Consider the following 15,626-nt stretch of genomic DNA (forward strand, 5'->3'; position numbering starts at 1 on the left):
GTAACCAACTATCCACTATTGTTACAAGACCTCCACCCCTACACTAGAAGAACACGGTACATAAGCTACACTGGTGGCATTGCTTTACCAGCCCAAACAGAACACCATCATATGACTACTCAACCAACTTCTACACAAACATCATACCATGTAAAAGAAAAATGCTACACTCACATTATATAACCAACTGCAACACCCTCCATAGTATATGCGCCTTACACTGTAGAACCAAAATAACCTGTCAATGAGCAACATCCCAGTCAAAAGTAAAACAAATAAGGGGCTGGCACCCATATGGACATAAAGGCACACTTGAAAGAAAAATTACTTTTCAGAACTAGCCAAGACATAATCCATGTTATCAGGTTTCTAGACCGCATACAAGGCTTAAGGGTACAGGAGGACTTTACACAGCTGATCAGCAACAGACTTTAACAATAAAAAAAATCGAAAATATACAAATTAACATGAAATAAACTATATAAAATATTTACCCAGATAGGCTTGAATAAAGTGTGAATAGGTAGAATAAACAGAAATACCATCAATTAAACATATTAATCAAAGAAAATAAAGGCAAAGCTGGGTGCCGCTAAATATGTATTAATAGGATCAGCAGATGTGAAAAGTAATTATAACAACTGAGCAACTCTAACTGAGCAAGACGTCAGGGGCTTGCGAAGTCAAATAATGTGACATCAGGACTTACTGAGTTGAAGGGAGTGGTCTCCAATGCAGGCTTAAATGAGACTGTCCAAGCAACATATAATCCGTCTGAGGAGCAGAGATGATGTAAAAGGAGATGGAATAGTGAATAAATTGTAAAGGTTTCGGCTCTCTTTTGATGGGTGGGAAGGAATGGTACAGGTGAATGGAGAAAAGAAGGTCCAAATTTCGTATACACAAGAGTAAAAATAATTATATAGCTTATGTTCTTTCTTGAATATTATGGTCTCCAAGAGAAATTCATCAGAGCTATTTAGAAATCGGGAGGCTTGATTCGAGTCAGAGTGTAGGGATCTTGGGATTAAACAGGCTAGTTTGAAAATGCATCCACCTTCAACTGAAAGCAATCTCTGCTATTAGAGTACTACGGTGATGTAATGTTTCCACTAGATTGGCAGAAGTAATGAGATGTACTGAATGGGGATAGGTGAATTTGAGAGATCCCTGTGAGAAACGAGTTGCGGTAATCTAGTGTGGAGTGGGCCAGAACTTCCAATAGCCTCCTAAAGGTGCTGCCCAGAATAAAGTGTTTAGCTTAGAGGGTTATCTAGGAATGAACATTTTCGGTCAAATTATTAATGTGATGCATAATTTCCAAGAATAAAGCCAAGAGCATTGGAGATTTCAATGTCTGGTTTGCTGTGCAGTATGTTGAGACAGCCCAGCCAATTGTGCTAGGGTATAAATTAGTGAATCTAAGAAATAAGACAGAACTATATTAAGGAGCTGAATATCGGTGATGAAAAGTCATGCAGGTCTGCATACTCCTGATGGTCTTTGCTTGGGGATATTATGGGAGAAAGAGACATACAGGTATAGTAGTTTATCACTGGAATAAGGATGCTAAATGATGACAGTCATTCCGCAGGGCATCAAGCAATTAAATGTTGAAAAATACAGATAAATTGAGGGGAGGAAAGAGTATGGACGGCAAGCCACCTGTTTTGATCCGTTTCTGAGGTATGAATTGAAGTTGTTCCAAACCATGGCATCCACACCATGCAGTCTCTCACAATCATACCAAAATGTAATGGTTGACTGTTGAGTGCCTCGGACAGATCTAGTTTTATAAGCAGGTAAAAGACTTTGAGGATGTGCAAAGAATCAGTTTTGATTATTACACCCATTGTTTCACTTCTACAGTATGCTATAAATCCGGTATGAATTTAAGGAGGATTTGTCATTGGTCAATTGTTTTAGTTAATTCTTCATATAACTTTAGATGACAGACAAGTTTAGACAAGACTAGCGTACTGTACGGCTGTGGGGAATAATAGTGTCTGAAATAAGATATAACAAGCATTGGTATAGCCAATAGGTCTCGCCTTTCAGACTTTATAAGCGTTTAGTTATCCAGCACAATATCCTTGGTGCAACAACATCAACTGTTGCATGGCTAAACACTTATAAGGTCACAAAGGCGAGACCTATTGGCTATGCAAATGCTTGTTTTAAAGGCTTGTTATACAGTCTTTAGGTGGCACTATTAATATTTGAGTGCAAGGTTAGGTGTTGATTTTTATTTTTCCTTAATAAATACTAAATTAAAATACAATGGACATGTTCCGACCTACCTCGTGCATGCAGTCTGATTCATTTGCTGCCCACTCAAATTCTATCTGCCACTTTTTCTCAATTTATAGGGTCTGCACTGCACCACTTCATGCAGACAGCCTTTGTTCTCCTTCGCCTGCTCGACTTTTCCATCCTTTTTTTAAAGTTCTTTGTTATATTCCAGATAGCTGCTTCTCATAGTTAACACTTACTGGAAAGGTCGCTCAATTACCTTTCATTCGTTATATTGATTAAGCCATACATAGCGTGCAGTCAGTAAAATGGACCATTCCCAAACACCTCTTTGGAAATTCACAAAACCAATTTTAAGCAAAACCTGACTTTAATGGGGTACTGCAGGGGCATGCTCGAGGAATTTGCGCTTTCATGTTTTGCATATCAAATCCAGACATACTGGCTTTGCCATTGTTTGTTTGTGGTACTTATAAGCACCAAGCAACATATAAACACATAGGGTAGATTGTGAGCTTACCTATAGTGAAATGGTTAATTATCATTATAATAGTTTAAGCAGGCACTTTATTTTCTTCCTTAGTCTAGCGAGGGGGTGGGGGCTAACAAGGGGTGAGGTTTGGGGAAATAAGACCTCAAAGACGCCTGCGAGAACTAAAGGCTATCAGTACATCTGCATTCTTCTACCAGTCGACGGCCTGGGTTGAGCACAACTGCTTCCCAGAACAATAGGGGCCTGTTTATTTCTTCGGAGATATGGCGCACTTCCACTTTCCAAGCTGTGAATGGGATACTTGACCGCTCTGGCCTTCCCTCATTCCTCGTGCGTAATGAACAGAAATGACAATTAGACGTTTTTGCTTAGTAATCTTTGCCAAATAGAAGACTATTTGTGCACAGATGTCAGACTTTCAGTATACCCGCATGAAACATTTCTATATTTGCACCATGCCTTTGTTTGATGTCTGCGCGTTTCATGTGTCGAAAGATATTTTCAGGGACACTATCGCAAAAACCGACAGGTCTCTTATTAGATTTGCCAGTGTTTTCTTGCCGATGCTGTGCAGCATTGTGAAAAAGTAAGACAAAAAAGGTGCAATAACGCAGCCGCAACTGGTGGGTGCATTGGCCTGGAGGCACACGTATGTGTCGTCATGCTTGCTTTTGTCTATGGAATGCAGTAGGCAGTATTTTATTTTATATTTATCAAACTTAGATGGCATATGGCATTTGGATTGGTAAATTAAAAAAAAAATCAGTTTAACTTTTGCAAAAGCACATTTTATGGAGGAGCTGGTTGGGGAGTCAGAGGGGCAACAAAGGAGCTTGAGGGTGGGGCGAAAAACATTTTAAACAAGAGAAAAAGCAACAAGCACGCGCCATCTGTTTACGAGAGAAAAACAATGCATAAGAGACAGGGTGGTGCAGGCGGTGTTCTTTATGCTATTCCAAAGTGTGATGGATTATCTGTGAGGCTTTTCCCATATAACTCCCTCAGGGATGGTGGTAGTCCCTAGATAGAGGGGGGAGAAGGGGAGGAAGGGCTGGTGACGCCAAACAGAAAGCGGGAGTGTGTCAGCGTCTCAGCAGCAGCTGGCCTGCAGAAGCGACAGGGAGTGCTCATGCAGAACACGGAAGTGGCTCACAGGCTGTCCGACAGGCACCAGTCCTGTGTGAACATGAAGGCACTGAACCGCATCAAAACATGCGGTCAGCACCGGGGCGGCTGCGGCGCAAGTAAAAAGTGCCAGTGATACACTTAATATATATCAATGTTCTAAAAGCACCTATGTGAAAGTAACCTCAATTTGGTAGAAGTGCTAGCAGTGTGCCACAAAACTGTTTCTCCTTGTGAAAAACAATGCCTGTAGAGGCTGAGGAAAGGGGGTGGTGATGAACAGAGTGTCTGAATTGAGCAGACCACTCTTACCCAGTCCAAAGATCAGGGCTTGATCCATCACCGTTATTTATCTCACTGCCCCATCCCAGCTCAGAACCTGGCTATATGCAAATCAGTCTGTCCCTGGCCCAGTGCATCATGGGAACAGGGCAGACTAAACTACCAAGCCAATTCTTCACCAGAAAGGAGACAACTACCGGGGACCGGTTTCTGGCATTTCAACCGTCTTCGGCCCGGCTTGCTTGAATCCTGATGGAGCAGTGAGAAAGGGACTCATGTCTGAGTATACCCTGCCACACCTATAGTGGCCAAAAACGATTCAGAAAAGGGGGTGGTGATGAACACAGTGTATTTTTGTCCACCCTAAGCGTGGAAGGGTATTCTCAGATGTGAGACCCTTGCTCATTGCACCATCAGGATTCAAGCAAACCGGGCCGAAGACGGCTGTAATGCCAGAAACCGGTCCCCGGGAGCTTGTTTCCTTCCCAGTGTAAGAATTGGCTTTTGTAGTTTGGTTTGCCCTGTTCCCATCATGCACTGGGACAGGAACAGACTAATTTGCATACAGCCAGGTTCTGAAACTGAGATGGTGCAGTGAGCTAAAAAACAGTGTTGGATCTAGCCCTGATCTCTTGACTGGGTGAGAGCTTTCTGCTTAATTCAGAGACTCTGTCCCTCACCACCCATTGTTGTAAATATTTTTGTCCACCCTAAGCGTGGAAGGGTATTCTCAGATGTGAGACCCTTGCTCATTGCACCATCAGGATTCAAGCAAACCGGGCCGAAGACGGCTGTAATGCCAGAAATCGGTCCCCGGGAGCTTGTTTCCTTCCCAGTGTAAGAATTGGCTTTTGTAGTTTGGTTTGCCCTGTTCCCATCATGCACTGGGACAGGAACAGACTAATTTGCATACAGCCAGGTTCTGAAACTGGGATGGTGCAGTGAGCTAAAAAACGGTGTTGGATCTAGCCCTGATCTCTTGACTGGGTGAGAGCTTTCTGCTTAATTCAGAGACTCTGTCCCTCACCACCCCTTGTTGTAAATATGTAGACGCTGAGGGCATGTACAGCATTTACCTTGCAGGAGCGAGCAGCAGCAGGCACGATAATTCCTAACAGATGGTGCTTCTGCTCGCTCCCGCAGTGGAAACGCCAAACGTGCACGAGTGCCAATAGTGAACAGTGCAAAACATGCACGAGTTTGAACCAAAGTCCTGAGCGATTCCAGAAGGTCCCCTCCTAAGCAGCAGCGCCTGCGCGCTGCGTAGGCGAGACCTAAAAAAAACATAACTTATGAGCAACCGCTAGACCAGAGATGGACAGGAGTATTATCATACAGCAACAGAGCCCTACACAGTATCATTCAGAAAAGTAAAGACATTGGGAAATAGAAAACAAAAAACTAAACGTTACTAAACTTATACAAAATGATGTCTTTTACCATTCAAAATCTTTCAATATCCATAGTTATTAGTAAGACAGTATATATAGAAAAATATTTGTATATATAAGCTTTGTGTAAGACATACTGTACGTACAATAAATTGCATATGAAAGTGCTTAACAGTGAGAAGAGGTCCCACTGCAGGAGACCAGAACCCTAAAAAAGGCCGATAAAAGTGAAGAAATAATGGTGATAGAAAAATTGGCAAGAAAAGTATTAACAGTATACAGTAGAGCATACTGCAAATATGTTAATTAACAGTTCATATGCTCCATGGAAGCAAAGTTTTTTTCCAATGATTTGTGCCAAACGTTTGTCAAACCCCAAAGCAAGTTACGCAGTCATCATCAGGACATAATAATGGAGCATGAACTATACATCCTACATCATTAGAAGAAGAAAAAACACAAGTATTAAGTTAGTCCAATGTATAATTATATGGAATTGATTTAAAAATGGTCTCTCAAATACATTTATATAGTTATTGAATATCCTATGATGCTTGCAAGATGAATGAAGTAAGGAAAAGATAGAGGAAATAAAATGACAGAAAGACAGCAAGATGAATGATAGAACATAAGTGCATGTTGTGAGAAAAGGCCACAGACACTTAAAACAACATTAAGGCCTAAGGAGAGAATAGTACACTTGTTTATTAGTTACATACAGGTTGAAGATAAACAATCTGGAATTAAACTGTTGTACGGTTAGACCAGGCAAGATGGCAGAGGATAATCGTACAGTCGTGGAATGGCAGGCAAAAAGCTTAGCACCTAAATGCGTTATTGGTGAGTGCCAATTGTCGTGGCTGAGTGCATCTCTGTGCAGAAAGAGCAGAGTTAGCGCATGGACTTGTACAGCTGTGATCTTTCCACCATGAGCAAAGAAACAGGGTGACTTTGCCAGGATTGGCTGGAGGCGGACAGGTAAAGAATGATGGACAATGGGCATAAAAAGGCTGGTGTTGGTGCAGGTCTGGCATGGGAGCAAAGTAGAATGTGTGCCACCAGGAGGAGGTTGACCAGGTGATTAAAATATGTAGATATAAAGGGAATGACCTTCCCAATATTACAAGCTCAGTTAATGACTGCAAGCAAGTTTTAGGGAGAACATTTGTAAATCAATTCCATATAATTTTCTAGTGGACTGAATTGTTACTTGTGTATTTTTGTAATGGCATATGCTATATATGGTGCTCTAGTCTTCACGATGACCCCATAACTCACTTAAGGGTGGAAATACCATTGATATTCAAAGGTGCAAACACTTTTTTTTTTTTAAACTGCCTTCCGTAAAAACGTTACATCTAAAATCATCAGAAAGTGCTCTGACATATGCTGTTAATACTTTTCTTGTAAATTTTTCTACCACCCTCATTTCTTTTTGAACACTTTTAACTGGCTTTTTTCGGATTCTTCTCACCAACACCGTGTCACATCTCACTACTGAGCATTTTTTAAGCAATGTTATTGTACAGTACCTGGGTCTTATGCATTGCTAGATATAATGTGATATATATATATATATATATATATATATATATAAACATTCCTACATTATACAGTCTCTCCTAATAATTCTGCACACATTAATTTAATTGTAAGAAATGTTGGTTTGTATACATTCAATGACCAGTTGAATATATTTTGTTTCTATCTCCCTATTCCTTAGGTTTTCAGGATGATACCAGGTTGGGCGCTTTTGCATTCACTGTTAAAACAAGATAATCATACCCATGTATGAGATGTTCACAATGGTGTACATGGCTCATTAACGCTTATACTACTGGGATGCGTGGTCCAAGAAATGGAATGAGCTGTATGTTCATCTCACATTATTAACATTTGTTCCAAAAGTTAAAGTGTTGTGACCATTTATAAACACTCTCAGAATGCTACCCGATTATGTACAAATGCATGCAGAAGAATGGAAGCAAGATTGGTGAATGACTGTTTTAATGAGAGAAACCATGTAAAGCCATTAAAAGCATGAGAGGAAGTGTGCATGTAAATTCACACAAGGGTGCCCAAATGTGTCAGCGCTTGCATGAGTGCATATTTACAGCTTTCAGAAATCCACACGTTTGCTAGAGGGGGAACCGAGACCATACATACTCCTACCAAATATGTATATAAATTTCCTTTTTGCAAGAGTTAAACAAATGTATACATGTACCTGCAAAAATATTCTGAACATTACAAATGCAATCAAAAGTTTTATTGTTCCTTTACTCAACTGGGGGGAAATCTCCCCCTCAGAAAAAGCAGCAACTTCCTCTGCATTTTTTTTTATTTTTTTTTTTTTTTTTTTTTAAAGGTGGCGCGGCGGTCATTTTCCAATATGGAAAATGTTTTAGTCCTTCATTAATGGGAGTATATTTCTGTTCATTTCCAGGATAGGAAGTGGTTGGACAGCGATTGTTGTCTACCCTTTAAAATGTATGTTTATGGTTGTGCTTAAGCACACCGGTAGTCCCATCGCTGGACCTCCAACTTCACAGCTACTTCCAGACCCTGTAAATAGATTTGTTCACCCAGAAAATTTTTGATGCAAACAAATCCTTTCACATGTGCAAAACCATGTTTTGAAGGTCTATGTCAAACTTACGTAAGCACCTAGAGTTGAAAATCAAGAACCTGAAATTTTGACTGACAGGGACTTGCTCAACAAGATGTAAAATATAAACCAGTCACCTCTGATATAGAACTTGGATTATGCTCACAATGATGGCAAACAGGAAACCTGAAGCAAAGTGAGATGAAGTGATTTAACCAAGTATTAGGACAACGTTGCTCAGTGCAGCAGATCAGATTGTGAACAGTCTCGTTGATTCTCAGTTCGCAATATTAGCACTGGACCACAAATACAGTCTGGGTTTGTTTACAGTAAACATTTTCTTAATCGAGCAAATGTTTTAAAAGCTGCCCAAAGCAATTAAAAATAAGCGTCTACAGAAAATAAAGTAAGTAAGGATTCAATAACATGAATACAACAAGAATACATTCTTACGAAGGAGGTGGCAATTCCGGCCAGACTGAGGCTAGTACAATTGAAAATCCTACATAGAGTTTATGTCACTGGCCCCCGACTGATCCACATGGGCCACTCGGTGGATGGTCTCTGTCGACGAGGGTGTGGTTCCCTAGCGACCTTCATGCACATTATATGGGAATGTAGGGCAGTGGCTGCATATTGGAGGCGTATACACGTAGTGATGGGTGAAGTGACTGGAGTTGACTTGTTGGCTGAAGCCCGGCACTGTCTGTTAAATGTGAGGGGCCCCACGGATTATACCAGTTCACAGACTCAATGGGTCACTCTAGGCAACATGGTGGCAAAAAGGGACATTGCACAGAAATGGGGAGCGGCTTTGCCCCCCACAGTAGAGATGTGGAAGGCTAACATGGACTGGTGCATGTTCCGGGAGAAGACGGTGTATGTTGCCAGAGGTAGGCCCAAGAAATGGAACAAGATTTGGGGGCCCTGGAATGAGTATAGGGGTGATATCTGCCTCCCACCAGACACAGCGCCCTCGGAGGAGCGACTGTCCCCTTAGCTCTTGACTCCGGCTGAATTATTGGTATACAATGTCCTGTCTCCCTTCCTCCCCAGTTATCCATACATATGACCTGTTCGCATTTCTTATTCCGCATATAAGCCCATCCTCCCCCTGGTGTGGGGCGATGCCGCATTCACGTTCCTTTGCCTTGCCTTCTTGCACCGTTTTAGGTGCCTTTCCTTTATTGCACTGTTTTTTCTCGTTTTCATAAAATAAAATAAACCTCATATGATTTTGTACTGTATTCTGTGTGCACCACTCATGCTGCATAACGACTTGCTGCCTAGCCTCCGGGATGTATGGCTGAATAGCTGTGTACTACTGTGTCGTAAATAAAGGTTTAAAAAAAAAAAAAGAATATATTCTTAACTTTAGAATAATCAGAAGTTTGACATCATTTAGGCGCTGGGCTGGCACATACAAAGTTCTACAGTAATCACAAAACCGGCCTAAACTGACTATTAATAAACAGGGCTTTGGCATACTCAAAACATTGTGGATAATCAAAGATTCAACATGAAAAGAACCCTGGTATGTTCCAAGTCTGCTATAATCATAATCAAAGACTTGGTTGTTCGACCAGTAACTCGCCCGCTCCTTAGCTCCCACTGACAGAATCTTTTTTCATCTTCTTCTACAGAGACACTAACTGAATTTATAGCGCAAAGATGTCCAAGGGCAATCGTTGCGCTTTATAAATCGTAATAATAAATAAAAGGTGGCATAACCAACGGCTAGCTACAATACAAACCAGGACAAAACATAATCCCTGGCACAAACATAGACTTATCAAAGTTCTGATATAATGAAAACGGTATCAGCACATACCACCTCTTTAAATGGCACTAAAAGGAACACTTGAAGTTGTTTTATAGTACATGTCTGAAAAATCCTATCACTTGGCCAAGTAAATATTTTAAGAAATTACACATAAAGGCCTTCTCTACAGTTCTCCTCCAGCAAGAAAACCCTCCCCACATCTGCTTCCCCGACTATAGAGCGGTCAGACCAACATCTGCTCCACCGGCTACAAAGTTCATCCCTGCAGTTGCTTTCTGGCTATATAATCCATCCCCGTGATTGTTACTACACCTATAAAGCATGGCCAGTAGACCATGAACCAACTACAAAGCCTGCATGCTCCCGTAGCTGTTGCACCAACTACAGAGACTTCACTCCCGCACCAGACTCCCTACAACTAGGGCAAATCACCCCCACACTCAAGAAACCAGGGGTCGATCCCAACGAGCTCAACAACCTAAGACCTATCTCCAACCTACCGTTCCTAGCTAAAATATTAGAGAAATTTGTTCTCCAACAACTCAACAAACATATGGACGGCTTCAACCTGCTGGACGCCCTGCAATCGGGTTTCAGGAAAGGTTGTAGCACTGAAAGAGCGATGCTCAATATCTCAGATGATATCCACAGAGCCTTAGATGAAGGCGAGGCCTATTTTCTCATCCTTATTGACTTATCAGCGGCATTCGACAAAATAAACCATACAGCTTTACTTGAGACTCTGAATAGACGCTCTGGCATTAATGACAGTTCTTAAATAGTTCACTTCCTTCCTTTAGCACCGTTCACAACAAATTAAAATCAACTCCTGCCTCTCTGCACCATCACTTGTCAAACTTGGAGTCCCTTAAGGATCAATTCTCTCACCATCCCTCTTCAATCTCTTCATGGAACCCCTTGCAATTATTCTGAAGCAAGCAGGGGTTCAATACCACCTCTATGCCAATGACACCCAAATATACTACAAAATCAAGTCTCCTAATGATATCCTACACCTCAATACCTCGCTTACCAAGATCCAATCCTAGTTTGACGCAAACCATTTAAAGATTTAAAACTGAACCCGAACAAAACGGAATACTGTTCTCCCCGAAAAGTAACCACCGACCTATCCTAGCCTGGTTCAAAAATCTTAATGCTCTAACCTGCTCCTTTGTCCTATCGGATTCAGTAAAATCTCTAGGCATTACCCTAGATAAGAACCTGTCAATGAAAGACCACATCAAGAACTCTGCAAAAGGGACACTGTACTATCTAAAACACCTCAAGAAAATTAAACATTTCATTCCCCAGGATGATCTTAAGACAATTGTACAATCCCTAGTCCTTTCTAAACTAGACTACAGGAACGCCATCCTAACAGGTGAACCAATAGCTCACCGTGCCCCACTAAGGTCAGTCCTTAATATGGCAGCTCGACTCATAACTGGTGGAAAAAGATGTGAACACATCACACCTACCCTCAAATCTCTCAACTGGCTCCCCATGGAAGGAAGATGTATTTACAAACTGGCCTGCATCACTCACAAGGCCCTTCACACCCAATCCCCCAATTACCTGAACAACTAACTGGTTAAAGCTGGAAAATCAAGAACTCTGAGAAGCACCAACTCACTTCTTCTCATCCCCTCGAAACTGAAAAGAAAAGCGACCCAGTGCTGATCCTTCTCTGGTAGTGTTCCCAGGATATAGATCACACTCCCTACGGAACTCAGATGCAACCCCTCATTCCCTTGCTTCAAAAAGGACCTGAAACTACTGCGCATCAACCAATACTTCCCTGACCTAGTCAACCATCCTAGACATCCATAGACTAATGGTCTCCTCTCTTACTCTGACTTTTCCTTGGAGGTGGGGGGGTCATCTGACTGTTTCAATCCACCTACGTTCTTCACTCCCCCATGTATATTTAAGTGTGATGTATCTGCTTATATATTTTATGATTCCTCATGTTCTACAATGTAATGCATCTTCTTCTTTTCTTGTGTATGTAAGGCGTTCTGATGCCCTCAGGTCTAGCTAGCGCTATATAAATAAATAAATAAAATAAGATATTGATCTTACGCCTCCATAGATGCACCATCTATATATACAGTCTGCTCACTTCTCCTCGCTTACTACCCCAGTTAAAATGACCCCACAGCTGATGCCCTGGGGAGCTGCTTCCCAATACATACAGCTCACACAAATGCCACCTCAACTACCACTCTCTAGGGCTGCTATGAGACCATAAGAGCTTACCGAAAAAGCTAAGCAAATGTCCCACACGCCCTTGCTGTTCCTGCCAGTTTTTCCATCCTGTTGCCCTTGCTACAGAGGTTTGCCACAACTACCATCTGACCGCACGTTTCCCACGCCTAAAGACAAGTATGTAGAGCCCGCTGTGTCTTCTGTCCCGTGTTCCACCTACTGCTGCCTTCCTTCTTCTCACATGTTCGCCTCTTAGCCCACGACCACACGTGCTGTGCTTAGTTTACCCTTCTTCCTTCTGTTGAAAACCCGCTCAACTCCTATGCCCTCGGCCCATGCCCTCCACACTCCGCTCGTAACCCTGCTCATCCAGCCACCCTTTACGTAGAACAAGTCCGATGCCAGCACTTTCTCACCTCTTGCTGCTTAGTGCCGCCATGATTGTTTTCCTGCTGGCTGCAGCGTGCGTGTCATACACTTCCGGTTCAACCTGCAGGTCATAAGGAGGGGCGTGGCTTAAGGGGACAGAACAGAGTTGTCTGTGCGAACCTCGCATAGAGAATGTTAGACTCGTCAGTCGGTCGGGCTGCTGGAGCTTGTACGCGGCAGTAAATACAGGTGTTAGGGCAGAGATGGCATATGGGGTTTTGAGTATCCTGGAACAGCTGCCATGTGACAATTAAATGTGACAACATGGACTTAGTATAACTGGAAAAGACCGTTGTGTGCAATACTGTTATCCAGTTCTGATTATTGATAATTCTCCTTCGCTGGCGATTCACTTTTTAACCCACGCTTGTGATTGTGAAAGTGATAACTAGAAGCCACATAATGCAAGAGCTATCAATGGCCAGGCTTGGTTTAACATTGGCTACGAATTATAGAATTATGTGAAGATTTTCTCCTATATACTTCCTAGTTCTCATACTATAAGTGAGTACTAAAGGTTCACTCGTGTGTTAAAATAAAAAATAAAAAACAGACCAGTCGAGCTCTTTTTAGCTTGGTGTGAAAGTAAACAACAAGGAAAGTCCCCCCTTATTAAAAGTCTCAAGGAAAACAGTCCCAAATTTAACTTGCTAAACAGAACATTTTTTATCAGCACCAATTAACCCTGGCAAGGAAAAATGCTTGCGCTTAAACGTAGGAAAAGCAGGATATTCGGGGAACTACAGATATCCAAATAATTGTGATCTGCGATATCCTTTCCTCGCACAATATATCTTAGCACACCCCTACTGGGGAAATATGTACCGATCAGCGAGGTGGCATAGTTGTAAATAGGAGCTCAACCAATAAATTATCGAGGTGGGTGAAAAATCATCACTGCCAGATCAAAATTAAATCTGGTGATGGACTTAGTAGTTTATTGGCTGAGCTCCCAGTTACAGTAATTGTGTTAGTGAGTGATTAAGTGCAGTATGCAAGAATACCTGTTGTATTTATTATATTCCCCTCACCTGCCGTCTGTATCTCTCCTCTGTTTTACCTATACACATGTTCCCTTGTGTTGTTTCTTTACCACTGTTGCTATGTGATGATTCAGAGACTTTGGCTTTCCTCGCAGCTTCTTCCACTGTTCAGAACTACAGATTTTCCTTTTCGGATGTTATGGATGGGTCGGTGTATCCCAGTGCTAGATGGTGAAAGTCTAATGATAGTGTGGCGCCTGTTACGTCATTGATTAGAGTGTTTATGGAGTCCCAGAACTTCCTGATCTTGGTGCATTGGAAGAGGAGGTGTGCTAGGTCCCCCTTCTGCTTATTGCAGTGTCAGCAGGAGTCGTTTTTAGGTCTCGGTAATATCCGGTCTGCCGAAGGCAGACCGGAAGTCCGAGAATTAATGTCAGTAAGAGGGCTGCTTTATCCCTCCCTCTTTTTGGCTCTCCCTCCATTGGCTGGCTTCCTAAACGGAGGCCAGTCATTGGAGGAGAGAGCCATCCCTCAGAATAGGCTCCGTCTTTTTCGGATTTGGGGGCGTCATTTTTGCTGTTCTTTAGCTCGTGACGTAGGCCGTCACTCAGGACAGCAAAACCACGCCCCCAAATCCGAAAAATATCGGAAGCTTATGGGCGCCATTTTTCAGCACAGTAAGATGAGGTAGGTCGCTTGCTCCCGCTGTTCGTAGCTCCCGCCCCCTCCCGCTGTCCCCCCCTCCCGCTGTTCGTGGCTCCCGCTGTGGTAGGTCGCCTGCTCCCGCTGTTGTAGGTCGCCTGCTCCCGCTGTTTGTAGCTCCCGCCCCCTCCCGCTGTTCGTGGCTCCCGCTGTCCCTCCTCCCGCCCCCTCCCGCTGTTCTTGGCTAACGCTGTCCCCCCCTCCCGCCCCCTCCCGCTGTTCTTGGCTACCGCTGTCCCCCCTCCCGCACCCTCCCGCTGTTCTTGGCTACCGCTGTCCCCCCTCCCGCACCCTCCCGCTGTTCGTGGCTCCCGCTGTCCTTCCTCCCGCCCCCCTCCCGTTCGTGTATCCGATTCTTCACCAGGTGGCAACTTTGCCATGGCAACAGTAATCTGGAGCCTTCCAGTCCTCCATGTAAGAGTCGGACACTGCCAGCAGTACTCTGTCAGCATTAGAGTTCAATCTCAAATCGTATTGTATAATTAAAAAAAAAAATGAAGAGTTCGTTTATTACTGTGTTAAGTAACATGCGAGCAGCGACCGGCAGCAGAGAACAAAAAAACACACATTGGAGCTACCTCTAGGGGGGTTAGTCGTTGCCTCACTACAGTTCCCCGAACTCCTACCACAGCGCGTGCGTGTGTCAACAATCTGAACTTAAATTTTACTATCGACATCTGCCCTCGACATAGTCAAGGGACTACAACGGCACTTTGCTCGCGCTTGAGCCCAAATGTTGAGTTGGGTATTATTAGGGTCACTCACACGTACCGGCTAAAAAGTCTAATTATTTCAGTCACCAAATGAGGCTACCTTGTATATTCCATTGTGAAAAACTGTGACTGTCCCGGCAAATCCGGGACGCCTTGTCACCCTACCGCCCTAACGTTGTTGCTCCTTATAGAACACAATAAATAATAAGTCTATAAAATACCACAATATCAGAAAACCAACTGCAACTTTATTCCAGGTATTCACAACACTTACACCACCATTCAAGTTCCAAGGACACTTTCTGTGCTTATTCGTGCAGCACAGCGTAAACGGCTCACACAAATTTTCGCTTACACCTAATATGGCCCTCGAGTGGACACAGAGAATTCTCCTTTTGCTGTCTAGTGGTTGAATCATTTGTTTGTGATTGGCTACGTCACGTGACAGGAGAAAACGTCATGGTTGAGACTGTAGCACGCAGGCGGAAGCGTAAAGCGCTGATAATAACAAACTGATCCTTAGGTCCGAGCCGTAGGCCTGTCTGTAGACGTTTACCCCCCTTATTCCCCCATGTCATAGTGGATTTCATTTTCAGTCTTTTTTTCTGCTTGTTTATTTCTCTCGCTTTGTATTCGTGGTAGGCGTCCCTCGT

The 15,626-nt window shown here is 42.9% G+C and overlaps 1 protein-coding gene across 1 annotated transcript in view; it reads right to left on the reverse strand.

Moving 5' to 3' along the window:
• Positions 1-12,647, reverse strand: part of NOC2L (NOC2 like nucleolar associated transcriptional repressor) — a 418,727-nt gene extending 406,080 nt beyond the window's left edge. Inside the window, exon 1 of the mRNA XM_086921428.1 lies at positions 12,563-12,647. Coding sequence (XP_086777554.1) covers positions 12,563-12,585 — 23 coding nt within the window. The 5' untranslated portion in view covers positions 12,586-12,647. The remainder of the gene's footprint in view (positions 1-12,562) is intronic.
• Positions 12,648-15,626: the final 2,979 nt, after the last annotated feature.

Source organism: Lissotriton vulgaris, chromosome 5 (genome assembly GCF_964263255.1).
Source record: "Lissotriton vulgaris chromosome 5, aLisVul1.2, whole genome shotgun sequence".
Lineage (NCBI taxonomy): Eukaryota > Metazoa > Chordata > Amphibia > Caudata > Salamandridae > Lissotriton > Lissotriton vulgaris.